This window comes from Equus przewalskii, chromosome 1, assembly GCF_037783145.1.
Source record: "Equus przewalskii isolate Varuska chromosome 1, EquPr2, whole genome shotgun sequence".
Lineage (NCBI taxonomy): Eukaryota > Metazoa > Chordata > Mammalia > Perissodactyla > Equidae > Equus > Equus przewalskii.
In genome coordinates, this window is record NC_091831.1 from 119287900 (window position 1) to 119302541 (window position 14642).

The 14642-nt window shown below is 48.8% G+C and overlaps 1 protein-coding gene across 2 annotated transcripts; it reads left to right on the forward strand.

Moving 5' to 3' along the window:
• Positions 1-2043: 2043 nt before the first annotated feature.
• Positions 2044-9096, forward strand: CYP1A1 (cytochrome P450 family 1 subfamily A member 1). Of its 2 annotated transcripts, none has more exons than XM_070621235.1 (7): positions 2044-3173; positions 5564-6425; positions 6958-7084; positions 7173-7262; positions 7355-7478; positions 7625-7711; positions 7875-9096. In XM_070621235.1, exons 2-7 carry the CDS (start codon positions 5589-5591, stop codon positions 8182-8184), a joined length of 1575 nt encoding a protein of 524 aa, XP_070477336.1. In that variant the 5' UTR covers positions 2044-3173; positions 5564-5588; the 3' UTR covers positions 8185-9096. The 2 variants fall into 2 exon arrangements, with proteins under 2 accessions (XP_070477336.1, XP_070477327.1); XM_070621226.1 differs by having other exon boundaries at positions 2134-3173; positions 5561-6425.
• Positions 9097-14642: the final 5546 nt, after the last annotated feature.

Consider the following 14642-nt stretch of genomic DNA (forward strand, 5'->3'; position numbering starts at 1 on the left):
GTCCCATGCCCCATCCATAACACAGCTAGATTTAACTCCTTTACCAGTTGTTCATATCTTGCAAGGAATTGGCTTGTCAGACCAATTTCCCACAGGCTGGTTTTCTGTGTTGGAACATGGAGGAAGAAAGTGATAGATTGGGTCAGGGTCATAACAAGGGTCAGGTGTCCTGAGAATTACCGTGGAGAAGTGCTGGAAACATAGACCAGGAGACACCTAACTTGCTGTGGAGGAGATTCAGGCGGGCTTCCCAGAGGAAGTAATGTCTTAGCTGAGACTTAAAGTAGGGGAGATTAGAAGTAGAGGTGGGCAGACATGGTAGGTTCTGCCAAAGATTCTGGTTTCTGTTCAGATGGGAGCTACTGAAGGGGCAAGGTGGTGATGGAATGAGATTTTGCATTTTTGATATTCTTTTAGTATTTTTTTTTTTTTTTTTTTTGAGGAAGATCAGCTCTGAGCTAACATCCACCACCAATCCTCCTCTTTCTGCTGGGGAAGATTAGCCCTGAGCTAGCGTCCATGCCCATCTTCCTCTACTTTATATGTGGGACGCCTGCCACAGCACGGCTTGATGAGTAGGTCTGCGGCCACTGGTGAGCCCCGGGCTGCCGGGCCGCCGCAGCAGAATTTAACTGCTAAGCCACCCGGCCACCCCGAGATTTTGTGTTTTTGAAGAGACCACTCTGGATGCCACAGGGTGGAGAAGGAATTCGAGGGAGTGAAAGACAAATGGGAACCAGGTCTGGAGGCTGTTAGTCCTCTAGGGAGCAGAGAGGTGGTCTGGCTGAGGATATGGCAGTGGGGCTGGACAGACTTCAGAGTGGAGAAATGTGTCCTTGCTCCTTCAATCTATTCTCAGCATAATGGCCAGAGGAATCTTGCTTGGCTCACACTCCACAACGTCTCCATTTCACACAGAGGAGGTCCCATGTTTCTCAACAGGGTGCTTCCTGCACCTCGGGTAGGGCTGGCCCCCACAAGCATCCCATCCCCTGGCAGCGCTAAATTCCAGGAAGCCTCCCCAGTCACATGACCACTGCTAGGCATTTCCAGTGCCCCTGTACTGCTCCCTCCCTCAGGAATCACTGTACAGAGGCTTTGAACTTGCCCTTCCCTCTGCCAGGTTCATGCATTCTTCTTCTAGATGTGTGCGCCTTCATTCTTGATTCCACACTCCGGCCTCTGCTTAGTGTCATCTTCTTAGTAAAGCCCACCCTGACCACCCTATTTTGAATTGCAGTCTGCTCCCATGTGGTTCCTACCCCTTCTCTGCTTTATTTTTCTTTAGCACTTATCATCCTCTGAGATTCTCTGAACATTATCTGTCTCCCCATTCCAGAAAGTAAGCTCCATGTGAGCAGAAGCATTGTCTGTATTGTTAGCTTCTGTATCAATCCACCAGCGTCCAGAACAGTGCCTGGCACATAGTAGGCGTTTGATAAATTATTTGTGCAATGCATGAGGTGGCATCTGACTGGAGTGAGAGGTAGGGGGCCGGATGAGGCTCTGTTTTCTGGCCTGGGCCAGGGGGTGGCGATGACATTCGCAGCACGATGGGGAGAACAGGTGATGTGCTTAGTTAGGGACAGGTTGAGCTAGACACGCAAATACAGCTTTTTCTCTCTGGACATGCTACACCGGGAGGACTCAGCAGGGGCGGGGACAGCGTTGGAGGCAGCCAGCCAGGCGAACTGGGCGAAGTGGGCGACGTTGGGGCTGCGTGTCCTGCCACAGGCGTTCACCAAAAATACGGACACATGCAGGCGCCAGCTTGCAGCCAAAAGCCCAGCTCCGCACGCAAACCTGGGCCCTTTGCACCGCCCCACTCCCCGCCCCGGACCCGTCCAATCGTGCACCCGCAAGTCTTTGCTGGCTCCTGTCCCTTCACCCCTACCCCCACGCTCGGCTAGAATCTGGCCCTTTAAGAGCCCTGCCCCCGACTCCCCACCCCCCTCGCGTGACTGTGCCGGAGCCCGTGTTGGACCGGGGAGTTGGGCGGCTGGGTGGCTGCGCGAGCCTCCGGGCTCTTCTCACGCAACACCCGGGCACCGCGCCCCCGCCAGGTGGGGCGGGGATAGGCCCCGTGAACTCTGCCCCCTGGAGGGATGTACCAGACATATGCACGCTAGCCTAGGGAAGCATCTGCGCCGGGTGCCCCGCTCCTCTGTCCCTGGATCCTTCTCTTGCCCGGCCCGAGGGCCTCTCTCTAACCCTTTCCTCGACCCCTGCGAGCTAGACGCGCAGCCCCAATCGCCGCTCGATTTCTCTACCCACCTAGCGCTAGCAACCCCGGGAGCCAAGTGGGAACCTCGAAGGCCTCTGGGTCCCTGCTGGAGGTACCCCTAGTTTGCAGCATTCCAAAGTGGCCCTAGAGATGGCGCTGAGCGCTCACTGAGCGCTCAGCGAGAATGCGCGTTCTCCATCCATTCCCGCCGCTCGGTCAGGGAGCGCGGACTTGTGCTAGCCGCCCAGGCTCTGGGGGCTCCAGGGGACCGGGCCAGTCCATTGGCGCCTTTGGCTTTCCGGCCCCAGTGACCTCAGGACTGGGGTCGCCGCGCTTCTCACGCGAGCCTGGACTCAGTAACCCAGGGGAAAGAGGTCATCACCAGGCAGCCCCGCCCCTGCCTGCCTGGACCCCCCGTCCGCTAGTAGTGAGGGGGAGGCACTTACACGCCCAGTGTTCCAGTGAGTGCAAAAATGAGGGTGAGGGGACCCCGAACCCAAAGATGGAGGCTCCCCATACCCTTTCTTAGGGCAGTCCTGGGACTTCTCCCCTAAATCTCCTCCTCAGCTGAACTCTGCGCTGTCCATGAGGTACCTTGGAACTGGGGATCTCAAGTGTCCCCAGCTCTCACCCCTTAACGTGCCAGCACTTGGATGAGGAGTCCCTATAGTGGGTTCTCACCTGACCCCCTGCATCTACCTCCCTCCCGTCCCTCCCCGCTTCCCCTCTATCCTAGAGCCACCATCCCCCCTAGACCGGCACCTCCCTCTGTCCCATCCCGGCACTTCAGGGGGCGTGGCCACACGCACAAGCTGCCCATAAAGGTGGCAGTGCCTTCACCCTCACCCTGAAGGTGTCGGTTCCTTGGAGCTTTCCCTTATCTCTTTGAGGTCCCTGGTTCCAGAGATCACTCTTCCCAGCTCAGCTCAGTACCTCCTCACAGCCGTAGGTGAGTGCTGGGGGCTTTTGGCTTGCCCCTTCCCTCCTAATAAAAAGAAAATTTTGACGCCTCTAGGTCTTTCTGGGAAGCCACTGGCCTAGAACCTCAAAAAAGGAGGTCCTTAGTGACCAGGCAGTCCAGCTCCCTAGGGGGGAAACTGTGGCCCGGGGAAGGGCAGGACCTGCCCAAGGTCCCACAGCTAGTACCAGAAATCTGGATATAGATGGCCCTCCTCTCAGAACTCTAGGACCAGGCTCCAGCTCCATCCCCCACTGACCCCCTGAATGGCTGGGACTTCCCATCAGGGTCAATGGGAGGCTGGAATAAGGACACAGCTGTGGGAAGCTGGGAGCATGTGCAGCTCCAGCTTTAGGCTGGGTGATGAGGAGGGCTTCTCCCTGGGTGGTCAGGGTGGATGAAGGGGGCAGGTTGGGTTCTAATCAGCTGCCTTATCTTAAAGCTACCCCTGGCTGGCTCTACCCTCCCAAGGCATGGCTTGTCAGAGCTGAGATGTGCTGGGTAGGACAAGCGAGGCCGATCTGAGCAGGAGTCCTGGGCACTGCCCAGAGGCCTTTCCTATTTCATTGATTGTCTTCTCTGGCCTCCGCTGGGGGGCAATCAGTGTGAGAGACTGCCAGCTGCAGAGAGCTGGACCACCAGTCCCTGAAAACTCACCGGTCACATCTCTCTTGGCCTCTTACTATCTCACTAAGGCCGGAAGTCCTTGGGGCACCCGATGTACAGAAGAGGACACCATGGCACACCAAGTCCTGTCCCCAGTTCACTCAGGGGATCAGGGCTCCAGTGTGCTTTGGGATCCAGCTCCTCCAAGATGCCTCCCTAGACAGAGGACTATAGTACTTGAGATGGGAACCATACAACCTCCCCATCTTGGGTGGCTCTCCTGTGGAGAAAACTTACTAGTCAGACTGTGAGTTTCCCCAGGTCAGATCTGGGTTTTTCTCTTCTCTGAGATGTAGCTGGGACCCTGAATCAGAGATCACATCCCACCCCCTCTCTCAGGTGATATAAGCCCAGAAAGGTAAAATGACCAGTCCAAGGCCCCGTTATGGAGCCTGGAATACTGGGTCTCCTCACCTCCAGTCCAGAGCACCAGGCAGATGCCTTGGAGAGAGTACTCCATGAATTTACACACCCTTTCTAGACCAAGCCTAGAGAGAAAATATTGTCTCCACCTCTGTTAAGTTCAGATCCATTTCTAATTTCCCTTATTCCAGTCTGGAGTTTTCTTGCAGCCCTGGTCTGGTGGGAGCCTTCCATTTATTCTCTGCTCTCTGGTGATTAGTGACAGGGCAAATGGGGGAGGCCCCGACTATTCATTCATTGAGAATTGAGCCCATCAAAAACCCTGGCCTGGATTTCTGCAACCAGAAGCCTCAATCTAGCTAGTCTCCAGCTGCTATTAAACTGTGGGTCAGTTGAACTCAGAGAGCTGGGGCTGAGAGCAGTGTGGCTTAAGCAGTGGACTTCCTGTCACCTGTTCCCTCCCCACCCCTTCCCAGGGTCTGGTAGGATTGCCTGGATGCTGGGATTGAGCAGTGGAAAGCTGAGGGTTCTGGGAAAGTTCCTTTTCATTGATTAATCTGACCACTTTTCAAAGGGAGTCACCTATGACAGGAGCTAGACATTTCCTGGGGAACTTTCCCTGAGAGGTCTGAGTCCTGGCTTTGTCACTGACTGCCAGGTAACTTTAAGCAAGTCAATGCCCTCTCTGGAGGTCAATTTTCTCAAATGTGAAATGAGGCTAAAGAAGCAGATGATCCCTAGTTCTCCTGATAGCAGCGTTTTCCCAAGGGTCGTGGGTAGTACTCAAGGGGATTTGGGGTGATACACGTCAATTATGTGTTTATTTTAATATATGTTGGGAAAACGAAATCAAACTTGCACTTTCACAGATATTATTGTTTGGGATGATGCTATGTGGGTGGATTTAAAGTTGATTTTAGAAAAATATGAAGTAAATAATAGTACAGGTGCCAGGTGGAAATCACAGACTAAAGTTTGGAAAATGCTGTTTTAGGTTGGTGCAGCAGTTAAGAGAGGGTGTTTGGAATTAGGCAGTTTGGATTGGGAGAATGGATCTGATACATCCTGGCTGTGTGACCTTGGGCAAGTTACTTACCTGCTTTGAGGTTCATTGCAGCCTACCTCATAGGCTGTGACCAGGTGTGAACGAAAAATGACCATGAATTACTTGGCACATAATGGCAACTCAACAAGTAGCTTCTCCCGCCTCCTCCTCCCCTTTATGTCCAGTGAGCAGCTCTGGATAAGGTTTCCCCTTTCCTTGATCAGCATGCTGACACTTTAGGACCTTGGCTCCTCCCATCCCCCCATCTGATGTCTTGATCTTTTCTTCCTGCCCCATCCCTCAGCAGCCACCTTGAGATCCCTACGCTGATCATGTTTTCTGTGTTTGGATTCTCTGTCCCCATCTCGGCCACAGAGCTTCTCCTGACCTCTGCCATCTTCTGTCTGGTATTCTGGTTGGTCAGAGCTTGGCAGCCCCAGATCCCCAAAGGCCTGAAGAGTCCACCAGGGCCCTGGGGCTGGCCCTTGTTGGGGCACGTGCTGACCCTAGGGAAGAACCCACATCTGGCTCTGTCGAGGCTGAGCCAGCGTTATGGGGACGTGATGCAGATCCGCATTGGCAGCACACCTGTGCTGGTACTCAGCGGCTTGGACACCGTCCGGCAGGCCCTGGTGCGGCAGGGCGATGATTTCAAGGGCCGGCCTGACCTTCACAGCTTCACTCTGATCTCTGATGGCCAGAGCATGACCTTCAGCCCAGACTCTGGACCAGTGTGGGCTGCCCGCCGGCGCCTGGCCCAGAACGCCCTGAAGAGTTTCTCCATCGCCTCAGACCCAGCTTCCTCGTCCTCCTGCTACTTGGAGGAGCACGTGAGCAAGGAGGCAGAATATCTCATCCGCAAGTTCCAGGAGCTGATGGCAGGGGTTGGGCACTTCGACCCCTACAAGTATGTAGTTATGTCAGTGGCCAATGTCATCTGTGCCATGTGCTTTGGCCGACGATATGATCATGATGACGAAGAGCTGCTTAACTTAATCAACCTGAATAATGAGTTTGGGGAGGTGGCTGCCTCCGGGAATCCGGCTGACTTCATCCCTATTCTCCGTTATCTGCCCAACTCTGCCCTGGACACCTTCAAGGACCTGAATAAGAAGTTCTACATCTTCATGCAGAAGATGATCAAGGAACACAACAAAACATTTGAGAAGGTACAGGCTGGAGAGAGGCAGTGGGTGGTGGGGAGCAGGTGGGGTCAGGGTCCAGGAAGTCAGAGATAACTGGAGCAGCATGGGGTTTGGCAGGCTCTCAGGGGGCCTTCACCCTGGGATTTTGAAGCCAGTGGTGAAATAGATTCCATCCTTGTAGAGAAATAGAACTTTTTCTTGAGCAGCCCTAATATCCTTCCATGAGACAGCAATATTTACTGAATAGCCAGTCCATGCAGGACCCTAGGCCAGTTGGGGACAAGGAAGAGTTAAATAGTTGGTCTCTTGGCCTTATGGGAGGGAAAAAGGAGAGAAAAAGAGCATATCCAGATGATAATGGTACCAGACTCTGTGATAGGAGTCCCTTGAGTTGGGGCTGTCAGTATTCTGAGGCAGGAGAAGCCTTGGAGAGGCAAGAGAAGCTGGGATGGCAGCCTCTTGAACAAAGGAGCTAGGGACGGTGAGGGACCAGGCCTGGATGGAGAGGTAGGTCTGGGTTTGGGATCTTGCTCACCAGTGAGCTTTCCCTACCCAGGGCCACATCAGGGACATCACAGACAGCCTGATCGAGCACTGTCAGGACAAGAGGCTGGATGAGAATGCCAATATCCAGCTGTCAGACGAGAAGATCATTAATGTCGTCTTGGACCTCTTTGGAGCTGGTATGAGCTACCTCGCTATGCCTTTCTTGTGCTCAACTGCCCTGATCCACCAACTGCCTAACTTCTCCCTCTGTCCTCCCCTGGCCAGGGTTTGACACAGTCACAACTGCCATCTCCTGGAGCCTCCTATACCTGGTGACAAGGCCCAGCATGCAGAAAAAAATCCAGGAGGAGCTGGGTAGGTGGGGGCTTCCTTCAAAGCACTCAAGGCAGGGGGCTGGCCAAGGTCTGGGCAGCCCCTTAATCCATCTGATCTTTTGTGTTCTGCAGATACGGTAATTGGCAGGGCGCGGCAGCCCCGGCTCTCTGACAGGCCCCAGCTACCCTATATGGAGGCCTTTATCCTGGAGACCTTCCGACACTCCTCCTTCGTCCCCTTCACCATCCCCCACTGGTGAGACCCCATGGATCCGCGGCTGTCTGATACTGGGCCTTACTCCAGTCCATGTACCTGATCAGGGTTGGTGGGAGGGACATGGTATGGGAGACAGGGGGATCTCCTTGTGGCCCTGAGCCTGACTGAGCTTCCTCCCTCCCCAGTACCACACGAAACACAAGTCTGAGTGGCTTTTACATTCCCAAGGGGCATTGTGTCTTTGTGAACCAGTGGCAGATCAACCATGACCAGTAAGTTGAGAGGGGGCAGGGGAAACTCCACCCTCTCCCAAGCTTCAGCCTCTGCTGTCTCTGGGTCACTTTCCCATCCCCCTACTCTTTGGGACTGGGGCTCAACTCACTTGATGCCTCTGAGCCCCTAAGCTGCCCCTTAGCTGCCTCTCTCTGATTGCAGGAAGCTGTGGGGTGACCCATCTGAGTTCCGACCAGAACGGTTTCTCAACCCCAACGGCACCATCAACAAAGCACTGAGTGAGAAGGTGGTTCTCTTTGGCTTGGGCAAGCGGAAGTGCATCGGTGAGACCATCGGCCGCTTGGAGGTCTTTCTCTTCCTGGCCATCCTGCTGCAGCAGGTGGAATTCAGCGTGCCGCCAGGTGTGAAGGTGGACATGACCCCCATCTACGGGCTGAGCATGAAGCATGCCCGCTGCGAGCACTTCCAGGTGCAGGTGCGCCCTCAGGGGACTGAAAGCCCTGCAGCCTAGACTCTGTCTACCTGACCTGCTTGGGCAGCCAGGCCAGGGTGCTGGCCTGGGGGGTCTAGTCTTTGGCCTGAAACCCACAGATATTGGTCTGGCTGATTTTTGCTGTCTAGGCTGCAGGCAAGTCTGAGGTATTATGCCTGCCCCCCAACCCTAGGCTTGCCCCTCTGCATACTGACCACAGACAGTGGACACAGCAGGGGCCACACAGGAGCTGATAGACCCTTCTGAATTATGCTTGAGCTAGGAGGCCTGGTAGGGTTAGGAGATCCTCAGGCCTCTGAAAGCCCCTAAGCCCAGCAGCTGACTGACTCTCTGTGGGAGCTGACTGGCTTGAGAAACATTTAAAGCAGGCCACACCAGGGCCTGTGTAATCTCTTTGACAATTGAGAGCAGTAAAGAGTGAAGGGAAGAGGCATCCCAGAATACTGGTGCACAGGTGGTCTGCCCACTTGAACAAGGCTGAGCAATCTGACCACATGGGTGTGGGATACAGTGCCTGGGGGGATTGCCTCCCTCTGCCCTCTGTGTAGGCAGGAACAGGGCAGCCTCTTGGCCTTACAAGGCCCCTGTTCCTTTCTAGGGAGCACTGGGGACTTGTGTCAAAGAGGAGCAGAGAGCAGAGGGAGTGCGCAAATCCAGGCACCAGGACAGGTCAGGAGTGAGGCTGTAGTAATTCAGTCACCTTTTACTGGTCTCCTTTCTTACACCCTGTATTAAAATGTTTTTTAAAAAATGTTTGTATGCAAGGAGCTTTTTATTTTAGCCTGCATTGTACTTGCATGTTTGCATTTATCATATATAAGAGCTTAAGAACAATTTATTTAGAGCAATGGAGAAAATTCTAACCCAAGTATCCAGAAATGTGTAGGAAACAGCTACCTGAGCTAAATAAAGAATTATCCAGAAGTCCCACAAGTGGAGATTTTTTTGAATCTTACATGAAACCATCACTCATCCACATGCCCACTCTGAGCCCCATCTCTTGTTGGTTTTTACTGGGGGAGGAGGGAGAGGATGAGGAGGCAGTGGAGAGATGAAAGCAGGCAGCACACAGTCTGCTTGGGGCATGGGACTCTATCACTTCACTGCTTTCTTCCTTCTGTAAGTGATCACACATTGATGAAGAGCATTCTCTGGACCAGGCACAGGGGTATAAAGTGAATAAAACACAGTCCCTGTCTTCAAGAGCCTCCCAAGCTGGTTGGAGGAACCAACTCATAAACACATCATCCAATTCATTGTGATCAGGTCTCACTAGAATAGACAGATGCATACAAGAGGGCGACGCCCAGAGCCGGGGCAGGGCTGAGTTGGGGGGAGTGGGTGCTGGGAAAGGTTACCAGATCTTGGGGATATCTTCACAGAGCCCTTCTTGAGGGATGAGAGGCAGTCTCACTTGGTTCTCACAGCATTATATGCTCAAGTCCAACAGGGTAGATTCTGGTCATGGTGTTGGGGGAGGAGAGAAGTTCTCAGCTCAGAAGTTGTGGTCTGCTCCTTACTAGTCATGCCTGGTTCAGGTCCTGCAGCCCTATTAGAACCCAAGCCTGGTCATGGATGGAGAACAAGGCCTTGGATTGTCGGGCCCCATAAGCAGACTGTGGCACAGATTTCAACACTGAAAGCTCCTGTCCATCTGGGATAGCAGAGAAGTAGTGCCAAGTAGGGGCAGAGGCTGGGCCCACGTAGCCAGAAGCCGTTCTAACTAAGGGACTGAGGGGAGATGCATCTTGGGATGTGACACCCAGCCCAGCTTTCTTCCTGAGGCATTGTGCAGGGGCCAGCAGATGACATTCATGTGCTGTGCTTTTTGGCAGGGGTAGCTAGTTCCTATTCACCAGGGGTTTCAGGCTACTGCAAGTAAGGAGCCAAGGTGAGCTCAAGCAACCCTGTTTACGCAGGGGGATGGGGAATGTGTTGCTCAATCATTCGTGTATTGATTTATTTTTTACTTAAAAAATAACTTGTATTATATAACATAGATGAACCTTGAAAACATCATGCTAAGTGAAAGAAGCCAGACACAAAAGGTCACATATTGTGTGATTCTATTTACATGAAATCTTTAGAACGTGCAAATCCATAGAGACAGAAAGTAGATTAGTGGTTGCCAGGGGTTGGGGGTGGGGGGAACAGAAGGCACAGGATTGCTTTTAGGGGTGACGGAAATATTCTGGAATTAGTGGTGACAGTTGCATAACTTTGTGAATATACTAAAACCCACTGAATTATGTAGTTTAAAATGGTTAAAGCAGTAAAAAAAAGAAGTTTGCCAGCCTTTGTTCTAAGAAAAAAAAGTGAGGGAGGAAAGGGAATGGCATATGCAAAACAATTTATATAACTGTTCTCAGTAATCATACTGGTAATGGTAATATTAGTATTTCTATATTGAGACTGTAGTGTAATGTGGAATAAAACAGATGAGCAATTAATAATGAGTATATTCTAATTCATCATCCCCTGTAGTCTCGAGTACCAGGATTTTAGGTATGGAAAAAAGGAGATACAGATGTAATACAGAAAAACAAGTTAAAAAATATATGTTGTAGGGGCTGGCCCCGTGGCCGAGTGGTTAAGTTCGCGCGCTCCGCTGCAGGCGGCCCAGTGTTTCGTTAGTTCGAATCCTGGGCGCGGACATGGCACTGCTCATCAGACCACGCTGAGGCAGCGTCCCACATGCCACAACTAGAAGAACCCACAACGAAGAATACACAACTATGTACCGGGGGGCTTTGGGGAGAAAAAGGAAAAAATAAAATCTTTAAAAAAATATATATATATGTTGTATATATATTATGTATATCTATTTCTAAGTGTTAGAAACAATAACCAACTCATAGCAATGAGCATCCCTAATGCCTAGATTACCATCTATGGCTTCTTGGCTTATTACAGATCTAGGGCAGGAAATGTAAAAGATGAACTTGGAAGAGTTGCTCATACCAGATAGCAAAGAAGCCACAAAGACTACCAGAAGTGGATCAAGCCATTCAGGAACCAACTGAAGAGGCTCCAACAGGGCAAAGATAGGACAATTTGAGTGTCAATAACAACAGTTGCTGTTGATTAAAACCCATTAATGATCCTTGAATCCATGAGTTCATAAAGATTTTTTTTTGGTTAGCTGATCACCTTCAGAAGAACTGATTCGCTATATTGAAAAGTGAAAACAAAGACAAAGAATCAAGTATTTATCTTGCCTTTCCTATACGAACTATACCTACAGATTACCAAAGAGTAGAGAAGCAGCACTTCTTAATAAAAGAATCCCATTAACAAATGGAAAAGAAATAATAGAATTAGAATGTCACTATTTTGCATCCACCAATAAATAAATGGATCTGGGCATTGTGTTTGACAATTGCTAGCATCATAAAAAGTTAGAAAACCAGATCAGTGCCTCCTGATGAAAGACCCAACACTGCCTACAGTACTGCCCAAAGGATTAAACCGGTGTCTGATCAAGCCTCTGGATCAGCTGCAGTTTGCAGTAAACACAGAGGATGAAGAAACACGCTGAATCGAAACATAAGGGTGAAGTCAGTGAAATTCAGGCTTTGGGAAACTCTAAAGGTGAAAAGTCTTGGGGTCTTTGACAGAAAAACTGTAAGGAAAAGGAAGGGATGGAGGGGAAAGTTATAGATTGAAAGAGACTTAAAAGACATATCAAATTTTAAGAAATGAACAATACTAAATTATGGCATCTCAGAATACACACTTTGTGGTAAATCTTGTAAGAACAAGGAAATGATTACTATAGGAGTCTGGAGAGTGGTTACTTTTGGGGGAGGGAGTGAGTTATAATTGAAATGGAACAAGGGAGGGCTTCTAGGATGGTTTATAAAGTTCCATTTCTTAAACTGGCATGGTTCAAGGAGGCTTGCTTTATAAAAATGAAGAAAAAATATAAATAACTTGTATTGCTCTTCGCTGTTTAGAAATATAATTAATATATGTTGTCATGCTCTTCAGCCAGAGACAGCACCTGTCGTTAAACAAATCGGGTTTATGACTCACTGCAGTGAGCAAGAATGCACACCACCGGAAACCGTAGGATGTCTCCATATGAAGACGTTAGAAAGAGCTCGTTATACCATTTTGGCTTTGGTTGAATGATTTAGGGGAGGGTTGGCTCTAGAATAGATGCTGTCAGAAAGTGGGGCTATTTGATGATTGGATGTTTGATAGGTAACATCATGACCTTGGTTAGATAAAATTATGAAGCGGCCTTGTCTTTTTCTTTTATTTTGGTAAAATACACATAACGTAAAATTTTCCATCTTAATCATCTTTAAGTGTATAGTTCAGTGGCATTAAATACAATCCTAATGTTATGCAGTCATCACCGCCATCCATCTCCATAGCTCTTTTCATCTTGTAACGCTGAAACTCTATTCCCATTAAACAGTAACTGCCTGCTCCCCACTCTCTGCAGCCATTCTTCTTCTGTCTCCATGAAAAGTGACCTTATCATGTTCTCAGAATAATCTTGTCTGAAGTTGGTGTTCTGTGTGGAAAGAACTGGAGAAGAGGAACACAAAGTGGCCTATGAGCATCAGAACAGCTTGTAGTAATATTGAGTTCTAGATGAGAGCATCAGATTGGTTCCAGCTATCAGGGACCTTCTTTCTCAGTGCTCCTTTTTTGTCAAATACAAACAAAGTACATTCACCCATTATACCCAGATTTTCATCATTGCCAAGGTTTTGCTGATTAAGAAGAGCATCCACTGAACATAGTCTATAAGTGAACCAGGACTAATCTTTCCTTCTTCTATTGCAGGATGAGTTATGAACCATCTGATGTGACAGCGGCTGCCCTGTTAGTAATGCCCTAGTAGAACTTGAGATTCTGGACAGGTTATATCGGCCAACTGTAACAGAGACAATCATCAGAATCAAAATGACTATTAGTCTTCTGATAGGTTTGGAAGCCAAGGACCTAGATTATTGAATCCAGGCAATCAAAACATGTCTTAGAATTTAGTTGGGCCTATTTTAGAGAATCAGGTGGCTTTTTCTATTTACCCTGTTGTATTTACATAGGCGCAGCAAGTAGTTTGTGCTATAACCCAAATTTTCCCTTGGTTGACTAAGAGAAAATCACGGGCTATACAATTGTCTGTGGAAACTCTAGTTAATGAATTTAGACTAGTTTGTTGGGCTTTCAGAGCAGAAGTGGGCTCATACGTGACTTCTGGTAGGTCAGAGACCAGATTTGAACCTCTTCTAGTTATACTATCCCAATTGTGGGAATTGTAGCTGGTAGAGTACACATGAAGAGGGAATCAGTTATCCCTCCTGGAAGCTCTCCTGGATAACTTGTGCTTACCTCATTTTGGAGGCTTCTGAGTGTCTTTTTAAGAAAACATGATGTACTGTAGTGTCTGTAAAAAGAAACACTCATGCATTGCTGCAGAAATGTAGAATGACGTTGCTGCTTTGGAAAACAGTTCCTCAAAAGATTAAACATAGAGTTACCATATGACCCAGAAATTCCACTCTTGGGTGTATAACCAAGAGAACTGAAACATGCCCACACAAAAACTTGCACATGAATGTTCTTAACAGTGTAATTCATAATAGACAAAAAAGTGGAAATAATCCAAATGTTCATCACCTGATGAATGGATAAATTAAATGTGGTATATCCATAGAATGGAATATTATTCTTCCATAAAAAGGAATGAACGACTGACACATGCTGTAACATGGATGAGCCTTGAAAATATTATGCTAAGTGAAAGAAACCAGGTCACAGATTATATGCGGGTCACATATTATATGATTCCATTTACATGAAATATCCAGAATAGGCAAATCCATGGGGACAGAAATCAGATTAATGGTTGTCAGGGGTTGAGGGGAGGGAGGAATGGGGAGTGACAGCTAATGGGTATAGGGTTTCTTATTGGGGTGAGGAAAATGCCCTGGAATTAGTGGTGATGGTTGCACAACTTTGTGAATATAGTAAACCCCACTGAATTACACACTTTAAAAGGGTGAATATTATGGTATATGTATTATATCTTAATTTAGAAAATCACTTCAGGGACCAGGAAGCCAGAATAAACTAGCCTTGTAGAATGTTGAAGCTACTCATAATGGGTCTAAGAGCCAATCAGAATTTTCTCCCTTCTGTTACAGCCAATCAGAATCCTCTGTGCATACTCAAGTGTAATATATTTAATGTAAAATACATATAAGACAGGCTCAAGCATTATTTGTATGCTTGGTTCAAACTCCCATACTTTGTTCTAATCATGATATTTTCTTCCCTTATCCATTTGGGTTTGTTAACATCTGACCTCAAACTCCTCCTGGCTGAATTCTTGCTTCATATTGTAACCTCTTTGTAACTCTAATTTCTGAGCCCATTTGGTAAAAAAGCAGTTTTTCATTAAAAACAGTTTAGAAATACAGTGGCCATTTCAGGGAACTTTTTTGGAAATTTTTTGA

What these genes read in the sequence shown, in the direction of transcription:
- CYP1A1 (XM_070621235.1), top strand. Translation starts at nt 5,589, where the DNA reads ATGTTTTCTGTGTTTGGATTCTCTGTCCCCATCTCGGCCACAGAGCTT. An exon ending in ACAACAAAACATTTGAGAAG is followed by an intron (nt 6,426 to 6,957) that starts GTACAGGCTGGA and finishes TTCCCTACCCAG; the next exon opens with GGCCACATCAGGGACATCAC. An exon ending in AAAAATCCAGGAGGAGCTGG is followed by an intron (nt 7,263 to 7,354) that starts GTAGGTGGGGGC and finishes TGTGTTCTGCAG; the next exon opens with ATACGGTAATTGGCAGGGCG.